The sequence below is a fragment of the Lynx canadensis genome, chromosome B1 (genome assembly GCF_007474595.2).
Source record: "Lynx canadensis isolate LIC74 chromosome B1, mLynCan4.pri.v2, whole genome shotgun sequence".
Classification (NCBI taxonomy): domain Eukaryota; kingdom Metazoa; phylum Chordata; class Mammalia; order Carnivora; family Felidae; genus Lynx; species Lynx canadensis.
Genome location: NC_044306.2, coordinates 88009797 through 88020999, shown reverse-complemented (window position 1 = coordinate 88020999; position 11203 = coordinate 88009797). Strand labels below are relative to the sequence as shown.

Genomic DNA, 11203 nt, shown 5'->3' with positions numbered 1-11203 from the left:
ATTCAAAAATGCACATGTTTAGATATGTTATCAAGGGGCAAATTATTAGCGAAACAAGTGACTGTGCTTAAGATGATTTAATACCAAACTGAGTATTGCTTAGTATTAATACCAAACTGGTATTTAATACCAAACTGAGTATTGCTTAGTATTAATACCAAACTGGTATTTAATACCAAACTGAGTATTGCTAAGACAGATGCTACATCCTTTCCTGATCAAATGGGCTGCCATGAAAATAAAGTGGCCCATAACCATGGAGCTTCCTGATAATGAGTGAAAACACCCTAACATCATCAATTATCAATAATTTTTAGACATAATTCCTGGATTTTTCTCATGAACAACAGCCCCTAGAAGCTCTTTAATGTATTCATTAAAATTGGGCATATCGCCCCTGCCCTTTGTTCAAAATGCTCTGGGTACAATTCATTACAAGATGGTATCTAAGTTAGTATCTATGGGGAAGCAATACAATGCTGATGTGAAATAAATGTCTTCCTTTGCTTGGTCCATAATGATGACGCATGCCTTTTATCCCCCAGAAGAATAGAAAACACTTTTCACAGTATAGTCAACTACAGTATGCAAAAATTGTCTGTTATAGATCCCATATATACAGAAAACATCTTGGTGTTCAGTTTGAAGGTTCTTAGCCATATGTTATAAAGACCACTGAAGTAATGTTTCATGCAGTAATCTTTTTCCTCTAACTTCATATAGGTATCAGGGATTCAAAGATCATGTGAGCTCATGGAAGGCTTGCATATCCACTTTCTGTAACTACATAGAGTTATAACTAAATTTCTTAGAAACCAGTTTGAATACACTAAAAGATACGAATAGAAATAACTGATTCCTTTAGTCCATCACCAAACTTGAAATCTTCTGGATTTTCATAAAATGAAGTGAAGATCCACATTTTGTTTCAGCCCTTTGGGCAGAAACAAGGCCAAGCATAGATTGCCAAGATTTCAAATGCACTAATTCATAATTTATGACAATCTTCTTCTGGTACAACTTCCAGTATTATTTGTAATGTTCTGGTTATTCTGTCTACAAAGGAATAAAGAAGAGAAATTAAAAATGTACAGAAATCAGAAATGTATAAAAACAGCAACATGAGAATTATTTGGGGTTGAATACTGAAAATACACAACCGCCTATTTCACAGAGCGCTTTCAAGAATTATTTACTTCATTAGAATCCCATCATGCTCAATTAATTTATTTGTCACTTCTGCAACTTCCCATGATGGCTTCTCGGCAAGAATACATTAATATTTTGTATTCAAATAGGAACTTTAATTCATAGACCAGGAAGCTGAAAATATTTTGAGGCAACAGAAGGAAGATATAAATAAACATTCAAAACTACACTTCATATTCGGTTTCAAATTGTTTTGTTGTTTTAGTACCTGTGAGATTACAACCAATTCCTCAGCAAAATCAAACTGACTCATACTGTAATGTCCAGTCTCAAACTTGTAGACTATTACTGAGTAAAACATCTTATGTCTCAGGGCTTTATTACTTCATCTGCAGAATGAGGGATTTGGGAGTGCCATCAGCAGCATGGAGGGCTAGGAAGTCCTAACACTTGCCTCTACACACACACACACACACACACACACACACACACACACACACACACACACACACGCACACACACACACATGCACGCAAACTGAAGAGACCCAAGAACAATAAATAAACAGCTACAAACTGAAGAAAACAGCTCAGGGAGATCTCCAAACAACAAAGAAAAAGGAACAAAAGTGTGGCAGAGCTCAAAAATTGATGTCTACATAGAAATGTAGAGAAAGCATTTTGCCTGTATCACCCCATCCCCAGTCAGAAGCTGGAGGACCCCAGCAAGGCTCATCCTGTGAATGACTGCAGCTTTTGCTACTAAAGTCTCCCACAGTCCTCAGTGATGCTGGTCCCAGCTGATGCAGCATCCTAGAGTGCCCCCACTCCCCATCTTCTCCCTGAGGCTGGGGCTGCTGAGGTGAGACTTGCCTTTGCGGGCTTTGGCTGTTGATGTACCTACCCTGCTGTCAAGCATTGGGTGCCACGGCACAGCACCATGCACTAAACTGGAACTGCCACTTTTCTTGCCCACTCTAGCCCCAGAATGGGGCTTTATCCCATCATTACTCAGGCAAGCTCCCCTCCATTAAGCCCCAACCTCAGAGTCCCTAGCTACTTTTGGGCTATCATTATTGGGACTGTGCTATTGTAGCCCTGAGCTCTCCCCTCACAACTCGCCCAGGTCAAGACTCTGAACTGTCATTGCTGCTCAGAGACGGACTCTTACTGTCCTGCCCCCTGCCCCCACGTTCCAGGTCCTGGCTCTGATTCATCATTGTCAGGGGCACTGCCACTACCCTAAGTGTCACTCACTTCCTGTGTCCCAAGTCACACTTTGGCTACCATTACTGGGGCTGTTCCACTATTTCTCTGAGAACTCCCATCCCAGGACTCTGAACTGTCATTGCCAAGATGGGCATTTGCTTCCCTGACCCCTGTCCTGTGGGTTCCAGGTCACAGTTCTGACCTATCATTGCTAGGGACACTGCTACTACCCTGGGCCCCACCCCTCAAGCTTCAAGGCAGAGCTCTGATCCATCACTGCTGGGACAAGGCTACCGCTGCCCTTAACCCTACCCCCCAGGTTTCTGGTTGTAGTTCTGAAATGTCATTGCCAAGGCAGTGTTGCTACTGCTCTGTGCCCGGATCCCTGGGTCCCAACATGTGCCTTTAACAGACCACTATCAGAGTTATGCTGTTGCTATTGTGAGTGCACTGGTGCCAGAGTTGAGAATTTCACCACATCCTCAGGCTGTGCTACTACCGCACTTTGCCCCTCTGGGCCCAAGCCACCACTGCACTCTGTTATGCCAGGACCTTTGTCACTGCTGCATTCCCTCCTGCCAGCAGGAGCCACGGTTGGTGAACTTTGGAGACCCAGGTACCAGCTGCATGGGCTATCTGCAGACGCCCACACTGTAGACATCAGTGCTACAGCCACAGCAAGCACACCTATGCCTCAGGTTCCAGGCACAGTGGTCTTATCTGAGGATGCCAGCTCCAATGCTTCTGGGGGCTCTGAGTGCCAGCATGTCAGACCAGGTGCCAAGGAAGGACTCCTTAACTAGAATTTCCTTCTGTGGGCAAAAAATCCCAGTAAGGCTATCAGCGGACTTCTTAGCAGAAAACTTGCAGACCTGAAGAGAATGGGGTGATATATTCAAAGGCCTCAAAGGAAAAACAAAACAAAACAAAACAAAACAAACAAAACAAAAAACTGCATCAACCAAGAATACTTCATTCAGAAAAGCTGTCATTCAGAAATAAAGAAGAGTAAATATTTTACCAAACAAAAGCTGAAGGAATTTATAGCCGATAGACTTGGCTATAAGAAATGCTAAAGAGGGTTCTTCAAGATAAAATAGTAACATGAAAACATATGAAAGTGTAAAATTCACTGGTGAAGGTAAATATATAGTCAAACTGAAAATACTCTCGTATTGCAATGGTATTGTGTGAATGACTTTGAGATTTGCAATATGGTTAAGAGATCAAATTGTTGAAAGTAGCTATAGGTACAATATTTTGTTAATGGACACACAACGTAAAAGATGCAGATTGGGACATCAAAATTAATTGTGTGGGGGAGGCAAGTAAATGGGTAAAACTCTACTATGCAATTGAAGTTAGGTTGTTACCAGCCTAAAATAGATGGCTATAAATATAAGATGTATTATGAAAGCCTCATGGTAACCATAGAGTAAAAACCTATAATAGATACCCAAATGTTAAAGAGAAAAGAATCAAAACAAACCACTACAAAAATATCATCAACTCATAAAGAAAGCAAGCAAGAGAGGAAGAACTAAACATAGGAACTATAAAACAATCAGAAAATAATTAACAAAGAGCCAGTAGTAAGTTTTTATTGATCAATAATTACTTTAAATATAAATGGCTTAATCTCCAATTAAAAGACACAGTATGGCTAAATGGATTAAAAAACAAAACAAAACAAGATTTGTCTACATGTTACCTCTAAGAGACACATTTAAGCATAAGGCCATTCACATGCTGAAAGTAAGGGGATGAAAAAAGATAATTCAAGCAAACGGAAACCAAAAGAGAGCAGGGGTAGCTATGCTTATATCAGACAAAATAGACCTTAAACTAAAAATGGTAAAAAGAAACAAAAAAGATGATTGCATAATGATAAAAGGATCAATTCATCAAAAAGATACAATAATTTTAATCATATATGTACCCCAAACTGGAGCACCTAAATATATTAGGCAATTATTAAGGGAGAAATAGACAGCAATAGTAGAGAAATTCACTACTCCAATTTCAACAATGGATAGATTATCCAGACCAGAAAATCAATAAGGAAATAATGGATTTGAATGATACTTTAGACCAAATGAACCTAACAGACATATATAGAACATTCCATCCAACAACGGCAAAATACACATTCTTCTCAAGCACGTACAGAACATTCTTTAGGATAGATCACACGATAGGCCACAAAACCCCGTTAGCAAATTTAAGAGGATTGAAATTATACCAAGTATCTTTTTAACTGCAATGGTATAAAGATAAAATCAATAACAAGAGGAAAGCTAAAAAATTCACAAATATGTAGAGATTCTCCTGAACAACCAATAGGTCAAAAAAGGAATCAAAAGGGAAATCAAGAAATATAGTGAAATTAACTAAGAAGAGGACTCAAAAATTAAAATAATAAAGAAAGAGGGGGCATTTTAACTAATACCACAGATATACAAAGGATTATGAGAGACTTCTATGAACCATTATATGCCAATAAACTGAATAACCTAGAATAAATGGATAAATTCCTGGAAACATATGACCTCCTAAGATTAAACCATGAAGTAAAAAAATCTGAACAAACCAATACCAAGTAAGGAGATTGAGTCACTAATAAAAATCCTCCCAACACAGAAAAGCCTGGGAATAGATGGTTTGCACTGGCCAAACATTTAAAGAAGTATTAACACCAACCCTTCTCAAACTGTTCCAAAAAATTCTAAAGGAAGGAACACTCCCAAATTCATTTTATGAGGCCAGCATTATGCTGATACCAAAGTCAGACAAAGACATTATAAGAAAAGAATACCACAGACCAATATTCCTGATGAATACAGACGCAAAAATTTTCAACAAAATATTAGCAAATAAAATTCAACAACCTAATAAGAGGATCATTTACCTATCATTAAGTGGGCTTAATGAGATGCAAGGATGCAAGGATGCAAGGATGCATTAAACATAGTACTGGAAATCCTAGCCAGAGCAATTAAGCAAGAAAAAGAAATAAAAGGCACTCATATCAGAAAGATATAAAATGATCTCTGCTCACAGATGGTGATCTCATATATAGAAAACTCTAAACACTCCACTAAAAATCTGCTAGAACTAATACATGAATTCAGTAAAATTGCAGGATACAAAACCAACATATAGAAATCAGTTGCATTTCTATACAGTAACAACAAATTATCTGAAAGAGAAATTAAGAAAGCAATTCCATTTACAATTACATCAAAAACAATAACATATTTTAGAAACAAATTTAACCAAGGAGGTGAAATACTTGTATACTGACAATTATAAGACATTGATGAAAGAGATTCAAGAAGATACAAATAAATGGAAATATATCTCATGTTCCTATATTGGAAGAATTAATATTGTGAAAACGTCCATATGACCCAAAGTAATCTACAGATTGAATACAATCCCAATCAAAATTCCAAAGACATTTTCACAGAAATAGAAAAAAAACTATCCTAAAATTGTTTGGAATAACAAAAGACCCTGAATAGCCAAAGGAATCCTGAGAGAGAAGAATTAAACTGGAGGCCTCAAAATACTTGATTTCAAGCCATTTTACAAAGCAACAGTAATCAAAACAGTATGGTAATGGCATAAAAAGAGGCACATAGGTCAAGGGAACAGAATAGAGAGCCTATATATAAATCCCTACATATATAGTAAACTAAGTTTTGACAAGAATGCCAAGAACGCACAATGGAGAAAGGAGAGTCTCTTTAATGAATTGTTCTAGGAAAACTGTATATCCACATGCAAAAGAATGAAACCCTAGCTTGGGCCCCTACCTTACACCATTCACAAAAATTAACTCAAAATGGATCGAAGGTTTAAGTGTAAGACCCAAGATCATAAAATTCCTAGAAGAAAACATAGGGGAAAAGATCCTTGACATTGGTCTAGACAATGATAAGTTACTAAAAGTACAGGCCACAAAAACTAAAACAAGTGTGGCTATACTAAACTAGACAGTTCTGCACAGCAAAGGAAATAATCAACGAGTTGAGAAGACAACTTACTGAATGGGAGAAAACATTCACAAATCATACATCTGATAAGGGACTACTATCCAAAATAAATAACTCCTACAACTCAATAGCAAAAAAGAAAATAATCCAAATAAAAACCTGAATAGACATTTTTTTCAAATGTCATACCAAGGTATAGGAATGGCTAACAGGTAAATGAAAAGGTATTCAACATCAATAATCACCAGGGAAATGCAAATCAAAACCATAATGGGACATTACCTTACACGTGTTAGGATGTTTTTTTTCAAAAAGACAAAGGATAACCAATATTGGTGGGGATGTGAAGGAAAGGGAACCCTTACACACTACTGTGGCAATGTAATTTGCTATACCCACTATGGAAAACATAATGGCAGTTCCTCATAAAACTACCTATGTTCCAGCAATCCTATTCCTGGTGATTTGTGCAAAGGAATTGAAGTCAATATCTCAAAGGTATAACTGCATGCATACCTATGTTAATTGCAGCATTATTCACAATAGCCAAGATATGGAAACAACCTAAGTGTTCATCAACAGAAAAAGGATAAGAAGATGTGATTATACACACACACCCACGTAAACACACACACAATGGAATATATTCAGCCATGAGAAAGAAGGAAATCCTGCCATTTGCAATAACATTATGCTAAGTGGGATGAGTCAGAGAAAGACAAATACTGTATAATATCACTTATATTACAGAATCTAAAACACTGAACTTGTTAAGATAGATGGTAAAAGGATGATTGCCAGAGTTTAGGGGGTCAGGGAATTGGAGAGATATTGTTTAAGAGTACAAACTTAGTTATGGAGATCTAATGCAAAACATAGTGCTTATAGTCGACAATATTGTATTGTAAAAATTTCTAAGAGACTAAATATGAACTGTTCTCAATAACAAAAAGAAATGACAAAGATGTGACATGATAAAAGGTGTTAATGCTAGTGTGGTAATACTGCAATATATAAATGTATCAAACCAACACATTCTACATCTGAAATTTATACAATGTCATAACGTCAAGTATAACTCAATTAAAAAAACAACTTAACTAAAAGAAGAAGGGGCTTAGATCAGAAAGTAGTTCCCAAAATGTAATCACTGGACTGGGATCACTAGCATAGGCTGATATACCAGAAGTGCAACTTTTCAAAGCCTTATTCCAGACCTACTAAATTGGAAACTGAAGGTGGGGCCCAGAAATCTGTGATTCTACTAGACACTAAAATATAGAAACTAGCGGGCTGGATGATCTCTAAGGTTATTTTATCTTGGCAATCCTAGAACTCAGCAATGCTAGTTTCTCAGCGTGTTAGTTCTTGTTCATCTCTGATCTTTGTAATCAATCCCTACAGAACCTCTTCAAACTGTACTGATGCTGGAGCCTCTAGAGCCTATCTTCCTGATAGTTTCAGACCCACATCGTCTCTCATCCAGACATACAATCTTTCTCCTCTTTCATGACTTGTCAACTGTAATAGTCCCTTCCAAGCAGTATTTCATGTCACTGCAAAAGGTATATTTTTTATCCTTTGCTTTCCAATAGTGTTCTTCAAAGTTGTTTTTCTTCACGCACTAATTTTTATAATATACATTAATTATAAAGAGCCCAGCACAGTTCTGGCAAATGGCAAACTCCATGTAAATTTTTCTTGAATAAATTACATTTGTTAACAGCCTATTCTACACTGAGATGTGTGTGGAACACAAGGGAGTGCTCAAGGGTAATAGAAATCCATGTTTACAGAAAAGGGAAGTGGTAAAATTACCCAAGAAAAATAGATTGTGGGAAGGTAAGTATCCATCAATAGAATGGGATATATGGCTTTTGTAAGCAGAGAAGGAACCAGGGCTATCTGGTAGGTTGAAACAGTAGGAGAGTTCAGGCATCTGCAATAGTGGATTGCAAAGCAGTGAGGTTAAATTTACATCCTCCCCAACTCTTCCTCCCATGACTGGCTTGTGTGTGTGTGTGTGTGTGTGTGTGTGTGTGTGTGCGCGCGCGCGCGTGCGCGCGCATGCTCACTTCCGTGCATGTGTGGGGGTGGGGGGAGGGTTGCCTACTCACATTTATCTACTGAACAAAAGCCTTTTCCAAAAGTCTGTTTCTGCATTCTGGGACCCCCAGCCCTTTGCTTTCTTAGACCTCTTACTTACCCATGTCACAACACAGCATCAGTTTCAGAGAAAAGGAGAACAACTTAGAGATCCTGATGCTTTGCTAGTGTGACATTCTCCTTTCTGAAAGCTCAATTTAGATCTTCTATTCAGCAGCACACAGAGGGGCAAAGAATCTGTCTACTGGTTCTGCACACCCATTCCCTTCTTCCGTGTTCAATCAGTTCTGTTACATTCTCTCTTCCGACTCTCATATTCTCTCCTGGCATCTCAAAATTTGAATAATTGTCATCATAAAGGAGGTTTGGGCAGAAGTGACTGATTTTGGCCTGAGTAAGCTGTTAGAGTTAAACCATCTTTTCCTTCTAGGTCATCTACATCCATGGGGTCAGACAGAGGTACTCAGCAGACCCAAGTAACCCGCTATAGAAGCTTCCTGCTTGCCCAGAAAAGCTGCAGAGCATGTGGAACTCAGCTGCACCCATGCTCATTTAAGGCTTTTGCCTTTGGAGATAATCAACTCCATGACACTATCCTTTCAAACAAAGTTGAGCCAATGAGTCTGCACTTGGTGTTTTCAGTATCTGCAAGCCCCAAGAGCAAATAGCAATCGCAGTATTTTTAGCTTTACTTTTCACGTTCAGTCATTTTTGAAATCAGCTGAAACAACATAACCTTGCAAAAGCTGATTTACCCAAGAACACTTGGTACAAGTATGGGGACCTGTAGCCAAAACGGGCTAAGTCTGTGAAGTATTAGCACAAAACCAATCTTCTCCACAAGCCATAGTAAAAATAACAGTATGTGTGTTGTTTTTTGTTTGTTTGTTTGTTTTATTTGTTGTTGTTTGTTTTTGTTTTTAAAAAAAAAAGCTTCCAAAACATTTCTCATGCATGGTTTCATTTCAGCCTTACAGTGAAGATGGTTTGGGCCCCTGAGAAATGTAGGCAAGCTTAACTAATTTAAAATATGGCAATGCAGTCTTCTCGAACAGCCAGTCAAATGCATTACACAGCTTTCAAGGAGGTATCATAAACGAAGTTATCGTGACAGACTGTAAGAAGCATATGCTTTTAGAACCCCAGAATTACAAAGTCCTTGTCTACAAAGATGGACTAGGATCATTTTGCTGGTGCTCCCAAGTACCCTTCTTCGTAATCAAAGATGTTGCTCAAATACAGTCGCCCTCCATATCTTGCCCTGACAAGAGGGACCAACTTCCGGTCACCCCACTCATCTCAGCCCTGACACAGTTGGGCTGATAAATAGGGGCAGCCAAGTAAGACAGCTGTTGCTGGCCCTAGCCAGGGCTGGCCACGTCTAGCTACCTCTATGTATTTGAGTATGTCAGTGGGGTGTCTTCCCCATTTTCCTTAGGTGAGAAGCTCATGTTTCTATAAATACATTTAAAAAAATACCCAGAAAAATTCACTACTCTGTCACAGATGGCAGAAAAATGTGTTCTGTGTATCTGACTATTCCCTTAAGAGCACATTTTCTTTTCACCCTAGGAATGCTATCAAACAAAATGTGGTTCAACACTGGCATCCTGTGGCCAGAGAAATTCATCAAATCTCAGAAAATCTCAGATCCTCTGGTTCTGAACATTCCTGGCTATCTGTACCGTGTGGCTTTTTTCACCATTTTCTGAAGGCTGTTCGGTCACCTCACATTGTTTGCGGAAGCACCTTAGGCAAGATGTATTTTGACCAACTATCATTTCGGAAGGCTAACGTGTTCATGTATATTAGGGTGAAAATAAATGACAACAGAAGGTCTAAAGAATGTTACCCAACAACAACAACAAAAATTTGATATCAAATCACAGATGCTCTCCAAGTTCACACTGAGTTTTTTTTTCCTAATGAGGAGGCAGTTGGGAAAAGAGGCAAGGTAGTGGGCAAGACTCTGCTGTTTGTGTGTCTGTGTATGAGTGTTTTGTTTTGGCCAAAGGCGAGGAAAATACTTGCTATCGCAGCAATAAATATTATGAATTTTCTTTATTTTACTACAAGAATGCCGCCTAAGAGGAAAATCAAACAAAATTATGGAGGATTGTTGTTTTTGCTACTCACTTTCAAGGCAGCTATAAAGATAAAGGGTTACAAGGCTCACAGTTTAAAGGCAGAATTGCCATGCTCCCTGGTAAGACTTAATGGCATTTTTGAGATCCAAATAACCATTAGGGGACTACTGCATAGCGGCTGCTTTCACAAATGGCTACACTAAATTTGGAGTCCTTGGAGATGTTTGAAACATCATTAGAGACAGAAAAACAACAACAAACTTCAGCATCACATGAGCGTGGAAAACCATCAAAGAGGGGTCAAGTGTGAAAAGTGGGGAGCTGGTATGCACTGACAAAGAAATGGTGCAAAATACGTGCATGTTAGCAACAGGAAAGGGCACTGAGAGTTGCCTCCCAACAGAAAGACCACAATCCCTACTATGTGGGGGAAAGCATGGAGTTGGCTCTTTCATCATGCTCCTTCTCATCATAGCCCAACTGTAGGAGTACTAGCTCTTTCTTCCTCAGTTCTCTGGCTTTTCCATGGTGCTCAGGGGTTTGAACTGTCTCTGGCCAGGATCTGAGATAGACCCAGTCCTCACAGCGATGAATGCTAATTCGTCTTAAACGTTGGTCATCAGGATGGTAGTTATTGTTCAACAAGATTCTTTTT

At 38.6% G+C, this 11203-nt stretch overlaps 1 protein-coding gene across 1 annotated transcript in view; it reads right to left on the bottom strand.

Annotated features, from left to right (window-relative positions):
* Window positions 1-636: 636 nt before the first annotated feature.
* Window positions 637-11203, bottom strand: part of SLC7A11 (solute carrier family 7 member 11) — an 86496-nt gene continuing 75929 nt past the window's right edge. Inside the window, 1 exon segment of the mRNA XM_030314478.1 lies at window positions 637-1056. Within this exon segment, the coding sequence (XP_030170338.1) occupies window positions 989-1056 (68 nt within the window). The 3' untranslated portion in view covers window positions 637-988.